This window comes from Vidua chalybeata, chromosome 6 (assembly GCF_026979565.1).
Source record: "Vidua chalybeata isolate OUT-0048 chromosome 6, bVidCha1 merged haplotype, whole genome shotgun sequence".
Taxonomy (NCBI): Eukaryota; Metazoa; Chordata; class Aves; order Passeriformes; family Viduidae; genus Vidua; species Vidua chalybeata.
Window position 1 is genome coordinate 24,664,344 of NC_071535.1, and position 19,312 is coordinate 24,683,655.

The 19,312-nt window shown below is 47.2% G+C and overlaps 1 protein-coding gene across 1 annotated transcript; it reads left to right on the plus strand.

Annotated features, from left to right (window-relative positions):
* Positions 1 to 956: 956 nt before the first annotated feature.
* Positions 957 to 4,163, plus strand: NKX2-1 (NK2 homeobox 1). Its single transcript, XM_053945943.1, has 2 exons — positions 957 to 1,326; positions 2,095 to 4,163. Exons 1-2 carry the CDS (start codon positions 960 to 962, stop codon positions 2,763 to 2,765), a joined length of 1,038 nt encoding a protein of 345 aa, XP_053801918.1. The 5' UTR covers positions 957 to 959; the 3' UTR covers positions 2,766 to 4,163.
* Positions 4,164 to 19,312: the final 15,149 nt, after the last annotated feature.

The window sequence follows — 19,312 nt, forward strand, 5'->3', positions numbered from 1 at the left end:
CCTCTCTGAGATATTAAAAAAAAAAAAAAAAAAAAAAAAAAAAACCTAGCTGAAAGGAATTCGTGGGTTTAGGGAGACAAACGATCCTTGCACTGAGTGTCTTAGGAGACATAGAGAGTGTTCCCGAGATGCGAAACCCCAAGGGCTTGTTCAGCTCCGGCCGGCCGGGGCATCTGACAAGCCAGTGCGGGGAATGCGGGGCGCGGGGAGCTGTGGCCCGACGAGAAAGATCTGCCCTCCGAAGAGTTGTCCTCCCGGCGGCGGGGCTCCTTCCGGACCAAACTTAGTGGGAGAAGAGGGAGATTCTGTCCTTTGGCTTACTGGCATTCCACCCCGTTTCCCCAGCTCTCACAAAGGCTGGGCTGACAGCCTTGCCACCCGGGAGCTGTTTTTAAATCCTTTCACCCAGTCAAATGGTGGTCTTTTTTGCTTTGCCTTCCATTTCCCGTCCACGATATTGTAACCCCCGAGGAAAAAAAAAAAAAAAAAAAAAAAAAAAAAAAAAGAGTTGTGCTCACGGGGTCTTTCTTTCTTTTTTTTCCTCTCTCTCCCGTCCTCTCTGTCTCTCTTTTTTTTTTTTTTTTTCCTAAAGACATAAAAAAATTCTGACAAGTAAGACTTAAAGGTGTTTACCTTGTCATCAGCATGTAAGCTAATTATCTTGGGCAAGATGTAGGCTTCTATTGTCTTGTTGCTTTAGTGCCTATGCCCCGCCTCTGGTGGCAGCCTAAAACCTGGCGTCTGGCTAAAACAAACGAAAGGCAGCCCTGAGCCTCCACTCAATCCAATTAAGGCGGACTTCGTCCACTCGGTTACGTGTACATCCAACAAGATCGGCGTTAAGGCAACACCAGAATATCTGGCAAAAAAAAAAAAAAAAAAAAAAAAAAAAAAAAAAAAAAAAAAAGATTTGCCTCCCCTTCCTTTTTTTTTTTTTTTTTTTCCCCAGCCGCCGAATCATGTCGATGAGCCCAAAGCATACGACTCCTTTCTCAGTGTCTGACATCTTGAGTCCTTTGGAGGAAAGCTACAAGAAAGTGGGCATGGAGGCCAGTAACTTGGGGGCTCCCCTGTCAGCCTACAGACAGTCTCAGGTTTCTCAGCCGGCCATGCAGCAGCACCCCATGGGCCACAACGGAACAGTGACTGCCGCCTACCATATGACAGCGGCAGGGGTCCCCCAGCTCTCCCATGCTACGATGGGGGGCTATTGCAATGGGAACCTGGGCAACATGAGCGAGCTGCCGCCTTACCAGGACACCATGAGGAACAGCGCTTCGGCGACAGGATGGTACGGCACCAACCCGGATCCCCGCTTTTCCTCAAGTAAGTCAGCTCGGGGCTGGGTGGCCGAAGGGGGCTTGCCGCGCAACTGCCCCGACACACCGCGGTCAGAAGGCACGGGGGGTCCGCGACAGGGCAAAAGTCGGTCTCAAACCCAGACGCGCCCCCCAGACACCAAATTCCTCCTCCTGCCCGAGGATCGTACCCGGTCTTTCCACCCCGGCTGGTTGCATGTCAGCCTCCCGCGGCTGCTTTTACGGGGCAAGGGGGTTGGAAGCTCGGCTGTGGCGGGGAGCGGGAGCCTGGCTCTCCCCGTCCAGCGGGGCGGGAGCCTCGCGGCCCGGGGGCCCAAAGGGAGCCGGCGGTGCCCGTCTGCCTGCGCGCCGCCCGGCACCGGGCGGGCGAGGGGGGAAGCCGGAGGCGCCGGGGCCGCGTCCCGGGAAGCGGCAGGGGAGCGGCAGAGTCCTCTTCGGCCGGCGCCGGCGGAGCCGCTGTCCGCGGCCGCTGCCGCTGCGGCTGTCACATTAGGTACTTTCCTGGCTGTGCCCCCGGGCAGGACGAGGGGTGAGTGGTCGCCCTTATTCACCGGGGCTGGGCCGGGCGAGAAGGGGGCCACAGCTCGCCCCAGGGACGTGAGTCGTTGTTTAGAAGCGCGGGTGCCCCGAGGCCGCGGCCGGGGCTGGGCTGCCGGGGGGCTGCGGAGCTCCGCTGGGGGCAGGCGGCGGCGGGGGCTGCCGGAGCGCGGGGCCCCACTCGGGCCGGGCCGGGCCAAGCCGAGCCGCCTAAAACGTGCCGCCTTCTCCCTTGCAGTCTCCCGCTTCATGGCGCCGTCCTCGGGCATGAACATGGGAGGCATGGGCAGCCTCGGCTCCCTGGGAGACGTGAGCAAGAGCATGGCCCCGCTCCAGAGCACGCCGCGGAGGAAACGGAGGGTCCTTTTTTCGCAGGCCCAGGTTTACGAGCTGGAGAGACGTTTCAAGCAACAGAAATACCTCTCCGCCCCGGAGAGGGAACATTTAGCCAGCATGATACATCTCACCCCGACTCAGGTCAAAATCTGGTTCCAGAATCACCGCTACAAGATGAAACGCCAGGCCAAAGACAAGGCTGCGCAGCAGCAGATGCAACAGGAGAACGGCTCCTGCCAGCAGCAGCAGTCTCCCAGAAGGGTGGCAGTGCCAGTGCTTGTGAAGGATGGCAAGCCCTGCCAAGCAGGCTCCAACACACCCACAGCAGCTATCCAGAGCCATCAGCAGCAGGCAGCTACAACGATCACAGTGGCTACCAATGGCAACAGCCTCGGACAGCATCAGAGCCACCAGACAAACAGTGCGGGGCAGTCTCCAGACATGGGACAGCACTCGGCCAGCCCTTCCTCTCTGCAGAGCCAAGTCTCCAGTTTGTCTCACCTAAACTCTTCTACTTCTGACTATGGCACTGCCATGTCTTGCTCCACCTTGCTATACGGTAGGACCTGGTAAAAGGATTAAACAAAGAAAAAGGGGAAAAAAAGGCAAAAAGAAAAAAGAAAAAAAAAACCAACAAATTTTCCCAGTTACACAAATCTCTGTCCTCTCCAAACTACTGTGTGCTTTTACTTCTTTTTTTTTTTTTTTTTTTTTTTTTTTTTTTTTTTTTTTTTCTTTTTAATGCTCTTCTCCCTTTCCCCCATTTTACTGAGTGGTCCCTGCGGACCTCTGAGAGAGAGAGACTTTTTTGTTCCATTTTATTGTTACTGTTGATGGTTTTGGGTCTTTATGTTTTTTGTCCCCCCAAGTTGTCCTGTGGGGTGTATAAAAATATTCAGACTAATAACCATGGAGCAGTCTGCAGAAAGGGGACCATCTTTAGGCATGGTCTGAAGACTCGGATATCAGATGTACACTTTGCCAGCGTCTAGGACTTGCATGTAAATACAGAGATTTTGGGGGATGGGGTGGTTTTCCCCCCCAAAAGAAACGCATTCGCGTTACCCAGACACAAGAAGCAGCTTCCCCCTCCCCGGTCTCTCCCAGCCTGCCACCAGGGCCAGCGGATGGAGACGTGGAGTCATCAAAGGCTTGGCTTTTATTTTCCTCCTTACGTTTGATGTGAACCTGTAGCTGTATAATGCTGTCAAAAGTTGGACTAAACCCATAGTTTTTAGTAGCCTGTATATTTTGTTGTAAAAAGAAAAGGACAAAAATACAATCAACCAAACCAACCCCCACCTTTTTTATGGACACTGATCACCCCGTCGTAAATCCTCCGGCAGTTTGTTATTTGCGCACGCCGCCTTTTCCTGTTGTAACTTATGTAGATATTTGGCTTAAATATAGTTCCTAAGAAGCTTCTAATAAATTATACACATTACGAATATTCTTTTTTATTTCACCCCTTGGTTTCCCCTCCCTACGCTCCTTTCCTAACATCTTTTTTTTCCCCATTTCCCCCTTCCGCGCCCCCTTTTTTTTTCTTCTTGGTGGAAAAACAACCCGGGATGTTGTCAGACCCCGGAAGGCCCATGCCCCTCCCAGGGCCCAGACCCTATTCCCAAAGGAGAGCTGTGCCACGGGGTTAACGGGATACAGGATCAGTCCTCAGCGTGCAAACAGGACAAGCAAACGCGTGGGATTCACGAACTCGAAACCGAAGGAATCGAGTCCAAATTCATTAGCCCGATTATTTTTTGGGGGATGAGGGTGGGGGCGGGGGACACCTCAGCGACTTCTTCCTAGAGAAAGCAAAGTATTCGGGGACTAGAAATTCAAATGCCAAAGGCACGGAGGAGAAAGAAGGTAAAAGTCTAACGCCATTAGAAAAAAATAAAATAGCGAAGAACCTGCTGTCAGTATAGAACGTGAGTCCGATTTAAAGTGTCCAGTTTTAATACCTTGTAAGAAAAAAAAAAAAAGAAGAAAGATAATTTCTACCAGGTTTTCCTATGTACTTGTATTTTAAGGGAAGTACAGTCACCTTATTTATAATCAAAATAAAAAGATAGTTTATTGTGTACAACATGTAGTTTGAATTAACTTTCTTTATCAGGCTGTGTTTAATTTTCTACATTTCCATATATTTAATTTTATACATATCCAACCCCACACGTCCGTTCACGGGCACGCAGGTTCCCCTGTACAGCTCAGCCCACTACTCAGGCGGAGGTCAGCCGCAGGCTGCGGCTCGGTGGAACACAGACAGGCTTCGGTTCGTTAGTTCGGGTGCTGGTTTTCGTGTCGCATTGCTTTTCTAAGGGGAGGGGGTGGTGTTAGTTTGCTTGTTTGTTTGTTTGTTTGTTGGGGGTTATTTTGTGGAGCCATTTGGAAAGTTTGTAAAGAAGGAGATGAGGAGAAAGTGTGTGCGCGCACGTGGGTTGGTGCGCCTATATAGGTGCGCGCGGGGCTTAGGCACAGAAGGTAAATACTGTCGGTAATGCAAGGCGGTTAGACGTAACTTTTCTGTAAATATATAAAACATATGAAGCTAAACAGCTCGTGTCTGACGAGCCCGAAATCCCCCCGTAATTCTCTGTTTTCAGGTCCCAAATATCCCTTTTGCGAGTGTAGCAAATTAAGAAGTGTTCCCCTTCTAAAAGACCTCGCATGCTTTCCTTTGCATCTGCTGCTCGGTTTCGTTTTTTTCCCCAATTCCATACAAAGCGACTGCAGTCATTGAAACACCTCTGAATTACAGAGGGGTTACGAAATAATCATATTTTTTAAGTGAAAGAAAACAGGTTGCCTGGGATAGAAACAAGCCAGCTTCCAATTTAAGTAGCAGATTTCAAAAGCTCCAGTTCTTTATTTATACAAGATAGCCGATGTTAGTCGGACACCAAGTGCTAGTCTGGATGGAGAAAAAGGGAAGTACACGGAAGAAAAAAAAAAAAAAATCGGATACTTTCTGACCCCCTCCCCCTTATTTCTAACTGGAGGACATCACGTGTGTCAACAGGAATTTCGAGACCTTTCATTCTTTAGGTTATGTCCTGATTTATACAGCGACATTCTTAACTAACCCAAAGATTATTCAAAAATTTTTTGTCCTTCTTCTGCTCAGAGTATTCATTTCAGATCTATAGCATCGTGTTAAGCATGGCGGGGGGATGGGTGGGGGGGCGGCAGTGTGTCTGGAGCTTAGTGCTGTTATTTCTGCTAAAAAGAAGAAAGTGTTGGGGATTCCTGGACTGTGGTGCAGAGCTGCCAGCTTCCGCTGAGGAAGCGAGAGCAGGGTTAACTTTAAGGAATTTTTCAAAATTAGGGTTAGTTTCTCCCGGAGTTTATACGCAAGACCGAGGGGAAAGTGCTCCGGTTAAGTCGACATTTCCCCTTCATACATAATTAATGTGCGTTCTTTCAAACCTAGGAATGTTCAAAAGTGAGGAGCACCGCAAGGCATTAATATAGCCAGAAATATTACAGCCCCCGCCCCCGAATGCTGGAGTTAGCATGTTTGATAGAGATCCAGTCAGTGACTTTTCATTATAGACTTCGGGGGAAATAAAGTAATTTTATTGTGTCTCGACAACCTCATAAACACATATTTGGTGGTGGGTGTAATTACTGTAATGGATTATTATGTACACTGACTTATCTTTCTTAAACTAGATTTAGTTTCGATTAAATAAACTCGTTTCCACTTTGTCTGATGTCGGCTTAGTTTAAAGTCTGTTTACTTGTTCCACAGAAAGGTGAATTCATCTCTTTATTAAGCACTAGAGACCGAGCAAACACAGTTCAAACTGTATTTACATATCAATCAGGAGAAATGCAAACAAACTGCTCTTTAACAATTTTTATAGAGTTTTTTTATGGCATTGTGATACTGCCTTTTATAATATTTTTTTTTTTTTAGTAAATTAGTTATGCCTTGATTAGGATGAAGATATTTGAAGGGAGGGGTGTAAATACAGTTTAGTCTCCAGTCTCCCTTGAGAACACTCATGATAACTTAGTTACTGTATAGCTTTTTAAAATTTAAATTAAAATATGTTCCTCCGTCTAAACTCCTGCTTCTTCCAATATGCTGGTTTCCAGTCTCCCGGTAATCAATGCAGAACTTGGATAATGGGATGGCAAAGGGGAGGGGCAGCATTATTCCAATCTGAAATGATGGAAGAGATGCACGTTTCCCAATATAACTGCTTTATCCACGCTCGACTATGGGCACCCCGTATTTTGAGAGATAAAAGGATCTAGGGAAGAATGGCTATTGCCTCCCACTCCCCCACTGCCTGGCACTGCTAGTAAGCGTAGGAGAATCACGGAGGGCATTTTTTCCTGCTGTAAATAGGAATTCATTCTTAAGTTCCATGAAGTGTGCGTGAAGTGGCACAGCAGGCAGTGGGAGAAAAAAAAAAAAAAGACAAAATAACAACAATAAAAACAACAAAAACAACCCCAAACTAAATCCCAAACGAAGCACAAACCCCAGATAAAACAAAAACCCAAACCCTAACAAAACCATATCACTACTACGGCCGCAATAGCAACAATAGCAAAATTCTTTTTCATATGGGCTGCTCCATATCCAAACGGGCTGTAGGTTATTGGGTTTTTTTTGTTTGTTTCACAGCAGTCTGTTAGCAAAAGGGATGCTCGGGAGGAAGGGCTCGGGGGTGCCGGGGGCGGCAGGGCTTGCTCCGGGCTCTGCTGTGGTGCCGGTAGCAGCGGGCGGGCGCGGTGCGGTGTCACTGTACCTACGGAGCGGCAAGGGATGACGAGCTCTTCCAAAAGTACATTGCCCGCATCTCGGTTCAAAAGGCAGTGCAGGGCCTTAAGACGGTGTTGAAAGTGCAGATCCCAAACAATGTAATCTGAGACAGCCCTGAGATGACACCAAGAGAAGTTGCTACGGCTGGGAGGGGAGGGAAAAAAAAGTATTTTTAGGAGTTTTGTAGCGCAGCGCAGGTAAAGGGGCCTCGTCGGGAAGGCAGCTCCTGTTCAACTTTTCGTGACCGCTGCCTTTAGCCTTTACAAAGGGGATCTAGAGTTAAAGACTGAGTGACTTCTGAAGAATTTAAGTCCTTTCATAGCCATGTCGGGAGCAAAGCTGAGATTTTTTTTTTTGTCTGACCCGCTGTTCCTCTCACGATCCCCATCAGGGGGGAAAAAAGCCCCTCAAAACTCTAAGTTAATGAAAATACTGTTTATATGTATCAAATGTGTACAGGCATCTGACCCAGTCCGGCTGCTCCTATGAGGTAGAGAGACGACTGTCCCTGGCAAAATGATGAATAATACGAAATTACTTTTCTCCCCCCCCCCCCCCCTTTTTCTGGCTGCAAGCACATTAGGGAGCAGGTAAGGTCAAAGTTTTCTATATCCTATGTCTTTCTCTCAAAGGCTTCTGGTCAGGGTTATAAATAAGATGGTGTATAAGATGTATTGATGTAAAAAGAACTGAAATTCGTTTTGAAGCTTAAAACAACTTACGACACAGAAAAATTCTTGGGAAACTTATAAATGAAAATGTAAAATATGACATTTAATCTTCGATGTAAAGGCTTTTGTTAGAGGGAGGGTGAAGAGGGAAATCGGTATTTTTTTTTTTATACAATGACACAGGTTGAGAAGGAAAAACATTTACAGATAACCGAATGCATTACTTACGAAAGACGGTGTAAATCTACTGTCCTGAGCTGGTGTATAGAAACAGAAAAAGTTTGAAAATGTATATTCTAAAAATATTTACCAAGATACTTTAATCTTGGTTTGACTGGCTGGCTCCATATGTCATGCTAACAACTATATCTGAATGAGATAACTTTTTCTCAAAAATATTTCTATTCACTAAACACAGCGGGACTTTCAGAGTAATTTTAAATTACTTTGTAGGTTGTGCTTCTTTAGCAAATGAATTGACATGGCAGGTTTTAGTGAACGTACATGACTTATTGAATTTATTAAATGAGAACTCCCCATATCATTCTGAGTAGTGTTTCATCAGTACAGGGGCTCCTTAAAGTGTAAGGAGTAAAGGAAAAGAATAAAGTGCGTGTTCACGAGGTGGGTTGGTTTGCGGGGTTTTGGGGAGGAAAGGGGACTTTGTTGGTTTGAGTTTTTGATTGCGGGTTTTTTCGGAGTTTTCTTTCGGGTTTTTGTTTGTTTGTTTGTTTGTTTGTTTGTTTTCTTTTCTTTTCTTTTTCCTTTTTAAATTAAAGGATAGTTACATTGCTTAGAAAACTGAACAAAATATGAGCTCGTCACTTCCATTTGTTCTGGTGGATTTCACCGGAGTTCTCGATCAAGCATATTTGGGCAAGTAATAACGCGCTATATGGTGATAAACTTACAAACACATGGGATTGTAAAGGGAGCAGACTTTTTTGCTTCACATCAAAGGTGTTACTGAAGTGGCTGAATAATTTCAGCGTGTTACTGACCTAATAATGTGAATCTAGGACACAATTTTTTTCCAAGTTTCTCTCGCTGCATTTGTTCGTTAAACTTTTTGTTTTCAGTGCTGCTGCTTCCCAGAGAAGCTCTTAAAATATTATCTTTAACTTCACCACCTTCTTGTCTCTGCTTTTGCTCTTACACTGAGCGTTACTTAACAAACGTATTGTTGCTACTGCAAAATACGGTGCTCGGAGCTCGTCCTCTGCACCTCTAGCTGCATTAGTTCACTTCAGAGAGAAAAAAAATATATGGATGGCCGATGCAGAGCGCTTAGACTACACATGTGTGTGTATACACGCATTATATCGATAGATGTGCACGTCTGATAAGTGTATCTAGGAGCTGATGTGCACGGCAATAACTGTGGAGTCTAGGGAGCAGAGGCAGACAGAAAAACTCTTACTTTGAAGAAGCATTGCCCGCCGGCCGGTGTCTGCCCTCCGCTCTTAATTTTACAGCGCGGAAACCCTCCCGCAATTTTCCGCCTCGGCCCACCGGGGCTGCCCCGCCGGTGGGACCGGAGCCGCAGCGCCTGAGCCGGGCCGGCTTCCCCCGAACCCCGCGTGGAGCCCAGCGGGGCGCCCGCCGCGCGTCCTCCCTGCCCGCGCCGTCTGCCAAGAATGCCCAGCACGGTCACAGTTGCCACCGGTGCTCAGGTCTCGGTTCCCCGTCGAGGGGAACGGGGTCGATCTTGCCCTTTGCCAGTGAGCTCTGCTACCCCGGCCGCGGGGTCCCTTGCGTGCCGAGGACAGGCTCTCACACGGTCCCGAGGCTTTGCTGCCCTCGGGAGTCGGCTGCAACCCAGCGGGGTTCCTCTCCCGGGGGCTACAGCTAGTCGAGAGCAGCGATTGTCTCCCTCTGCATTCTCTTAATGCCGACTATGGCAGGCTCTGCCTGCACTGCCAGGCTGTCAGGCTGCAGGTGCTGTCGGGCAGACCCAGCTGTGTGCACCCACCGCCCCTCTCGTCCTTGGCACTGGGGCGATGCCCAGGCGGAAGGGCTGCAAACGTCGGGCCAGGAACCCCTTTGACTTTAGTCCAAGCCCTGCTCCCAAACGCCCTGACAAGGTGTTGACCGCCTATGGCGCCTTGCCATAGCTAAGGCGAGTGGCATGGGGCTCGGGAACCCGTCACTGCAACACACACCACACTTGCCTAGCGGGGTAAATGGCAGGGAAGTGCGTGGGACCTCCACGGTAACCCAAAAAAGATCGAAGACGGGATGCGGCGGACGAATTTACGTCTTCGCAAAGGTACTGTGCGAGTGCGGCAAGGACGGAGGATAGGTCCCAGCACTGTCATCTTCTGCGCTGCCAGGAGTTTCCTGTGGCAGCCACTTTCGAGGGACTCTGCTGGGTGGTACCGGGCCGCCGCTGCCTTGGCGGTGCTCGACGGATAAGCGGCCCCGACCCCTACCTGCCTGGCCAGCCCGGTCGCGGGGGCTCCCCGCGCTCCACCAGGCACGCAGGACTGGGCACCCCCACCCCTTCCCAGCTCGGGTTTGGTTTGGTTGGTTTAGGTGGGGCAAAGCAACTCCCGAAGGAGCACCTGAGAAAGTTTGGGCGAGCAGAGGTGGGACGATGGTGGGTGGGAGCGGGGCAGCGCGGACGTGAAGGGCTGCTCCCCTCCCCCCACGGGGGGCGCGGCGGGGGAACCCCTCTTCCTGCCACCGATTTTTCTCCCCAGGGTGAGGGAAGCTGTCCGCTTTCTGCTCGGTCCAGATGCCTCTTTTCTCTCATCGCTTTTTAATTACTTTTTCGAATTCGAATGGATATTCTTCGGGAGATATGACAGGGTTTAAAGCTCTCATTACATATCAATAAGCGAAACCTTTGCATGGAGGTTGTTCCCATTCTTCAGTGTGTGAGCAATAGCTGTTGCTCCCTGCCTCTGACTTTTCCACGGACACACACACACACAGTCTGCTCATCTTTAAATAGTGGCTTACGAGGCGGAACCCAGACCTGGGAACCGTGCTGTCCTGTGGGGCTCGGGAGGGTGCTGGTGGATCGTGTATTTTGCGCTCGGTGTCACGGGGAGGCTGTGCGTGGCGGTGGCGGAGCGCTGAGGCACGCCGTGCTTGTGTGGCAGTGGCGAGGCGCTGGAGCTGCGTTGCCGTGGGGAGGCCGGGCGTGTTCTTGTCGTGGGAGTCTGGTCACGGCGTGGGCTGTGCACAGAGTAGGCTCCGCGGTGGTGGCTCTGTGTGTGTGTGCGCGCAGGGGAGTGTATGTGCGTGTGTGTGTGTTTGTGTCAGTGCATCGCCTTTCCACAATGGTAGCGTAATTATCTAGCTGAAACATTCACAAATGGCAAAAAGTTGCAAAATAGATCGACCTCCCTGAGATGAGAAGGAGCCAGTTTCAGAGCTGTGCAACTATCATGGTTTTTTCAATACATTTTATACAAGAGGACCTAGCGAGTGATTCCGATTCAATACACATAATCAGTTTGGAAGTCCTATTTCCATTTGAAAACAGGCCTATTTGCAATCATGAGGGCCGGACACGCTATAAGATACAGGACGCATTCAGAGTAGGTGGTAGGTGAGAGAATCTACAGACAGCACCAAGTATTTTCTTTCTGCTGCAGACCATTTTTTTACATGACGGTATTAATCACGACGTATTTTTTGTCTATTTTTTTATATCCCTTAATTGCTTTAGAAAGCAAGGTTTTGACCTACAGAGAGAGTCCCGGTGGAAAACACACACATACACACGCACAAAACAAAAGCCCACCAAGTAAAAATGGTGATTGGAAAAGCCTGTTGATTGTCCTATCAGCTTAGGGTTAACAGACATTTAATCAAAAATTCACCGGGTAAATGATCCCTAGGAAACGGTAATTTATTTTTTAAAATAAGGCCCAAAGGAGGTATAGGTGCAGGGAGCCCGGCACCGAAGCCGGCTCTGCTCTGGAGGAGCCTCATCCGCCGGGGCCGGGACCCAGGGCAGCACACGCACCCACCCGCGGGTGCCGAAGCAAACCGAGACTCCCCACGGTCGCGGCCCTCGAGAGCCGCGACCCGTCCTGCTGAGAGGGTGGGGAAAAGGATGCGCAAAAGTCAGACCGCAAAGCTTTGGAGGTGATATGGCATCAGGGAGGGCAGACCCCCTCTCTCGCCTCGTCCCCCCACCCCTCCCGCAGCTATCCCTACTCCAAGCAGGCACCGCACTTCCCCGCCTCTTCTTGCTCTAGAGCATTTTTTCTTATTCCTCAAGTACCCGTAGCCAGGAGAAATCCAGGAGGCCTGCGCGTCCTCCACCATAATTATCCCGCCGATAGAAACGGGCAAGGAAGCCGAAGCTCGCCTGTGGGTACCCAAAGGAGGAATACAGGCGCTCCCAGCCCTGCGCAAGTGAATTAATTGGCATTTCCCATTTCCCTCATTTACGTGTTTTTGCGGCGGTGCGCACCGCAGACAGCGCGCCGCAGTTGCAGGCAGCGGCCCGGCCCGGCGCGACCCTTCGCCCTGTTCTCTGTTTGGATTTTGAAGGCAGACACTTGTTTCTTATAGTTAAATAGCGTTCCCGTCCCAGTCACAGCAGTCCTGCTTTTCCGGGCTCCCACCCTCTGCCACACTGTTTTATTCTCTTCCACTTTAAAAGACCAAATCAGCTGTCGGGAAAGGCGGGGGGGGGGGGCGGATATGGTAAATAAATAAATATTTGAATAAATAAGGCAATGTCGTAGAAATCTGAATTAGCCCTACAAGAGGCACAAACTGTTATTACTGACTTGCAAGCCACACACACTGACGAGGATGACAGGTGGATTTGTACAGAGCACCGGGGCTCGTTCCGGGGCGCGGCGGGCCCGGCACTCTCCCGCTCGCTGGATCCGCGGGAGGGGCAGCTCCGGACAGAACTCCGGGACTCGCTGCTCACCCAGTCCCTTCTCACTTCGTTCCCCGCGACCTGCAGCCCCTCCTTCTCCCGTGTAATACAGAGCCGGGAAACTTCTCTCCACTGGGATTTTTACTTTGCTTACCCCAGCCCGCCAAGGAAGACCCACATTCCTCCCTCCGCGCCAGCTCTTTAGGTCTGAGCCCTAATTAGGACTTGGGCCAGACAGCCCAGCAAGGGGCCGGGTGCTGGAGGCCCCGAACGGCTGTGCTCGGTGCTTTGAAGAGCGTCCTCCCCGGCCCGAGGTTTCACAGTGACAAACCTGCTCTGTCCTTTCCCTCTTCCAAAAAAAAAGGCTGGGCACGGATCACTCGTGGGACCCTTCCCATGACCAGCCGAGCAACGGCGACAGGGACCTCCTCCGGGCTGGCTTCACATTCATGATAGAAATTTGGTCGTGGGGGGAAGCTGCTGGCCAGTTTCTAGAAGGAAGGGGCCCTCGGAGCTGGCGAGCGAGGGGCGCCGCGAGGCTCCGAGCCGCAGCGCTCCGCGCCGCTCAGCGGGGATTACCACTTGCTGTGCCCAAGCAGGGCTTCGCGGTCGCCGCTGTTTCCGAGGGAGAGATGCTTTTCCCCTGCCCAGTGGCTGGAGCTGATTCACCCACGAAGACCACGGTGTGGGCAAGTGGGTATGGGGTGCGAAAAATGAGAAAGAAAAAGGACCAACTCGTCTTGGGAAAAGTTACTTCCCAGCACAAACACCGATGGTTTTATTCATGCGACTTGTCCCACCAAAATATATGTGATAATCACGGGGAACCAGGAGTAGATTTTGGCCCCGTGTGTTTTTCTCCTCTCCTCAAGACACCCAGTTGAATCGTGCCGAATTTCTCGTCACCTGGGAAAAACATTCCAGGGCTCTCAGCAGAACAGGGAAACGACTCCGATCCGATTTCCTTTTTTACATAACTCCTAAAGAACAGTCTAGTTCTTTATGCGTGTGTGTGTGTGTGTGTGTGTGTGTGTATGTGACCAAGATACAAGGATATATCGGAGGTCAAAACTTTATCCACATCAGTAACAGTCCCGAGCTAGAAGACGTTACCCCCAGAAGCATCGCGTTTTTCACAGTCTCTGATTCCAGTTGTAATTTAAGAACTACTGCCACCACCATGTCCACCGCGCTTCAGCAAAAGGAACAGGCGAACGTTTTAGGAACAGAAGTGACCTAAAAATCAGTCATACTAGAGTGCGTGTCCCGTGTTAATGCAGACCTTCTGCAAAATCATGGTGTATGCATATACACTGAGGTGTGCGTATATGCATTTTCGCGAGAGTGTGTTCGTGTAGAAAAACGTTTATTTTCGTATTGAGTTATTCAAACGTACAATAGACAGCCGCACTAAATCAGGGTGAGATTTGTCGGGAGATAGGGTTAATTCAGTATACAGAGAGCTATGAGGGTGAAAAAAGGTCATTAAACCCAAAACTTATCAGAGGGTCATAGAAAAGGCTGTGTATTTCTGTGTATCGCTTGCCAAAGCGCAGACGGACTTTTTATTCTTCTTTCTTTACATATTCGTTTGATTTAAATACTCACTCCTGGACAGTGGTCAAACTATGGATGGAATGGAGGTATTCCAAGGTATTTTGAAAATATACCAACCGTTGTTTTAACATCCCTGCACGGGATTATAAATGAGGGAAAGGGAAACACACACACACACACACACACACACACACACAAAAAAAACCAAAAAAAAAAAAAAAAAAACCACCACAACCAAAACAACAAAAAAAAAACCCACCAAAAAAAAAAAAAAAAGGGACTCGTCCAAATGACTAACATTAAACATTAAAAGAAAAAAATCTGTAGCTAATATTTCAAAGAACAAAGGGATGGATAATTCTTGTGGTCAATGAATACAAACTAAATACCAAAGCATCTTCAGGAATAAAAGAGACCAGATGATGGATTTCATTAAATATTTCACATTTAAAAAATTATACCTTTTATATGTACTTGTCCTTAACCTTTAAAAGGAACTGCTGTAAATACAAGATCCGTACTTTCTCTAATAGATTTTAGTAGGAGCTGGTGACAGAGAACTGATTTCTTTTCTATTAGGCTTTAGTACATCTTTGTTGAAGGCCTGCAGAATGACCAGGGATTAGATTTGCATCTCTTAGACTCCCTGTGTGGTCTTTGTAAGGAGCTTGTAACTGTTAAAAATGACTTGTTAGGAAGCGTGTGGGCTCTCATCTCTTTGCTTTTGACAGAATGATTGTGAAATTCAGATTGTTCTTATAGGCTTTAGCCTGCAGATTCCACCTGAGCCTTAAGCAATTAGAGCTTAATCTCAGTGCAATCATATTTGAGTTAGAATTTATTGCACTTTGTTTACTTCAATTAAAGAACTACAGAATATTTCGGAGCAGTTTTTAAGTGATATTCTCCAGGCAATAGTTAATTTTTTCAACCCCTGAATGTTATCCTTACCGCCCCATCGCTCGGCGGTTTGGAGTGCAAAGCACTCTTCGGGTTTCCCTGGCGAAAATGAATAGGAAACAGCAGGAAAGAAAAAACAAGCTGAAATTCCTTGCGACGCGGAGGGGAGAAGATGCCTGCTGCATCTCTTTCTTCTAGGAGCCGGCGGGAGTACTGGCTTGCCCCTGGGCCGGACCCCTCTGCCTACGAACGGGAAAACCTCGGGGCGGGAGGGGGTGAACCATCCCCGGGATCGGGCCCGGGGTTCGTTGGCTTTGAAGTGGTCGCGGCCGTGCTGCCGGCGTTTGCGGAGCGTGGGCTGGGTCGGTTCCCGAGGGGAGTCTCCCGCTGCCCACCCCCGCCCCGCCGTGGCAGCACGCTGGCACGGACAGCGGGCGGGCAGCCCGAGCACATCCCCCCGCAACGCGGCTTCCCGAGAGCACCCCAGCAAAGCGACACCTAACCACGCCACCTGCCTGCCGCTGTCCGAGACTTTTATTGCCAGGCTTTCACACTGGTGAAACGGGAAAAAATACGCAGAGGGGTTATTTCCTAGCTCGTATGACCTAACTCGTATAAGTTTCTATTTGTGTTCAGGTTTCATATGGACAGCCCGAGAGGGATGCTTTTACTACTGACATTCACATAATTACGGTTTTCAAGTGCCATCGTCTCATTCTTTTCTTCTTCTTTTTTTTTTTTTTTTCAAAAACTTTGTAAAAGGCTTTAAAATTTGAGGTTATTCAGTTTAAAATCTGGGGAAAATTTTTTTCTCCCCGTGTGAGAGAAATATTTGCCATGGGCCCGATCCTTTTCCTGCTGAAGTTATGATGAGAGACATCCTCCAGCTCTTAGCAGAATAGGATCAAGCCCTTCCATGCTAATAGAGGTTTAATAGCATCAGCACATGCCCAACAACCACCATTATAACCTTGACCCGGTCAGGTGCAATGATATTGCTCCTCCTAAATTTATCCCACATTTCCTTGGTGACAGCAAACAGCTCTCTGTCACCTCTTGCAACCCACAATAACCCACAGGCAGTGATATCAATAACTTACTGTTCTTTTATTATTCTTTTCCCTAGGAAGTCTAATAAGTAATAATAGTAAAAAATAATCACACCATCTGCATCTTTCAGTCCCATCAACCTGTACTGCTCAGAATGTTTCAGCCCGATGGTGACTGCTGAAGTATTCGAATTCATCTTTCTAAAAATGAGCGAGTTACCCTCTGAGTAGCCTTTGCCATGATGTTGAGTGTGGGAGGCGAAGTGCTGGCGTGCCAGAGTTCCAATGTGTACCCTGCTCCATAACTGTGCTGCTAGGCTTGTTCCATTTGCCCTGAAAATTTCTTTACGGGGAGCATTGGGGTAGTCTGGTACTATCACTTTAAAAACTTTGTTTCAGGGCTGTTAGAGGGATATCAGCCTGACCTTTCTTTCTTGCAGGATTATTTTTAAACCTCAGATTTTTACTGCTTCCTTGGACATGCCATGATTTACTGTTTATCTTTTGTTTTTAGTCCAGTAGCCACAGACACAATTTTGCCTAACAAAACTTGATATTTACTTGAAAGGATCTATACATATTTCTACATAATAAAGCGCTCTTCAGACCTTTCCTATAATGTGGAGATACATTTACCAAATAATCAGTGCTCTAAGAAAATAAAATAGTAGAATCCAACAATACTCTCTGCAGATTGTAGGATGCTCCAAACCAACTGATTTTAGTGCTAAAAAAAGTATTTTTATTAAAATGGTGTCATGCAGGCAAAAACGTTTTCTTCCTGAAACAATGGGCAATTCTTGCCTTGAAAGATTGTTAAACAGATGAAAGCAACTGAGGCCACAGCTTAATCTGTTTTACATTAGACTTGAACAAAGCTGAACTAATTCAAATGACAAGACTTTTTTTGGGTATCAGTCCAAGAGTAACCCTGTGTCTCTGCTGCCCCTCCTCTTTCCTCTGCTTGCAGCACCTGTGATTGTGTGTGTGTGGCTTATTCACAGACGGCAGAAAGATCTGGACTTATGGCAAAGTAAATACAGCAAAGGTTCTACTTTGACAAAGAAACTGACAGCTTCAGTACTATCCTTGCCTGAGACAGAACCAAGAACTAGAGAAGCAATAAAGGAGAGACTAAAGCTAGGAAGTAGAAGTGACACTTTTCTCAACATGCATGTATTGAAAAATGCTGATAGAAAAGGAAAAAAAAAACAGAGAGAATCAAGCATTTTCTTCTAGCATTATCTCACACAGGATTAGGATAATGAGAGAGGCTGCTGTAAGAATGAAGAAACAAGCCAGAGCAATGCTAACATGTACAAAGCTCTGCAAAACCAGCATGGCATCCTGTTCTCCAAAAGACTCCAGACTTTATTAGAATTAGGAAGCAGCTGATCAGACTGTAGGCAAGTGAGCTCAGCTGAGTCTATTTGGATGATTTTGACATTTCACTGAGGAAGAACAAGGTTTTACACCACAGTAACACAGAAAGTTATGTGCTGAAATCAAGGAGGGAGCAAAGGGGTCTTAAGTGATAAGTCTCTAAATTATGCTAAGAGGCATACCAGCAGGCTCTTTTGATATGGAAAGTGAAATACGACCTGCAACCAACAACTTCCTAGGATGTGGAGGAAGTCTTCCCAACTAGAGAAAGGGTGGACTCAGTGTTATCAAAAACAGATCTGTAGAGAAATCTGAGAAAGGCCTTCAAAACATGCAGAAGTGGCCTTGTTTTCCTTGTGCTGAAATAAATGGAAAAGCTTTCTTGGCTTCTGAAGATGTAATTATGTTTTTCCTTTAGTGAGTATTTTTGGGAAGCTTAGAGGTGAGAAGAGATTTGACTGCTACAGAAGCCAGTAACAGCCTGTCAAAAACCCAGCTGCACACAGAACAACACTTTTTTATGGAATGTTTTTTAAAATTTTGTTTTATTCTGAAGTCCTCTGTGTTACAGGTATATTTAAATGAAGAAGTCAAATGATGAGTTTTCCTGCTTTTTTTTTTTTTTTTTTTTTTTTTGCTAGGGCTGTTGTCAGTTGGACAGATTTATTCTGGAGTGAAACCTGATGCACCCAGTTCTGGCTTACAGATTCAATGCACTGGGATTTCTTATGAAACAGTGAGGGATTTGTCTGTAGAAAGGAAGACCTCAGTGACAAAAGCATTTCAGTATTTTTTCCTTTTTCTCTTATCTAACAATTTAGTTAAGTGAAACCCAGATTTCAAGACTGCTTTGTAAGACATAAGCTGTAGGACAAACATGTCCTCTAGCAATATAAATAATGGAAACACATTATTTTGAATCCTTGACTTTTCAATATACAATCTATGCAATCTTTATTATTGTTTGCTTTAAGATAATGTGCCCAGAGCAATGAAATGGGTCTATTTTTTCACATTTTTGAGTAGCAAAAATATGCCTTGGTCACAATCTGAATTTTGTCAAGAGCTGTGAAAGGTAGATGTCTCTAAAGAGGACAACAGGTTTCAAAAATGTCTTTGCAGTAACATTCTTTCTGGGTGCCTTGTCTCATCCAGGCCAGCCTATTCCAAAATAGTCAGGGAAACTAGTGAATGATCCAGAGTCTGCTTGGCAATGAAGAGCTTGCACTGTAATGTACACTAGTATCAAAGCTTGGAGGAATAAGGAAAGTGAAATGGTGTACTCTGGAAGTTCTCTGATAATCTTTACTGACTGAAGCAAGGAAAACTTCTGCAACTCATTTCCAGTAGTGGGCTGCACCAATAAACCCAGGCTCTAATGAAGGGGTAAGGCTCATGGAGGTGTATGAGGCTATTACAGCTTAGACAAAAATCCTAGTAATACTGCAGGGACAGGAAAGAAATAGGGATGGTGTGAGTATTCAAAAGTTCATAGAAACTAGAATATTATTCATAAAGCAATGGTCAGGCTTAGAGAAAGGCAAAGGCAAAAATCAGACCAGTAGCTCATATAACTCAGTACCCTTTCCTCAGGCAACACTATTACATCTAAAACAAGATGTTCAAAGTGGCTAAGTATAGAATAATTGGCTTCAAAGAGTGCTATCAGAAATGTATCTGGGAGCTTTCTGAACTTCTTTAATTCTTGGACTTTCCCAGGTGTGTCTGGGTGTATCAGGAATATCAACACCTTTGAACCATGACGATTCTCATTTGGCTGTTCAAGGTCTCATTTTTCCTGAGCTCTTAAAAAGGCAGGCTTCATAGGGCAACTTCTTTTGCGGTGCTACAGTAAAGTTAGGGTTTCTCTTTCTCTCTTTTCCTTTTTCTTGGAATCAGTTCCATCATGATGTTCATGCAGTGTG

Excerpts from the sequence above, each read along its gene's own strand:
- NKX2-1 (XM_053945943.1), top strand. The coding sequence starts at position 960 with ATGTCGATGAGCCCAAAGCATACGACTCCTTTCTCAGTGTCTGACATC. Across the intron at positions 1,327-2,094 it reads GGATCCCCGCTTTTCCTCAA|TCTCCCGCTTCATGGCGCCG; the intron begins GTAAGTCAGCTC and ends TCTCCCTTGCAG.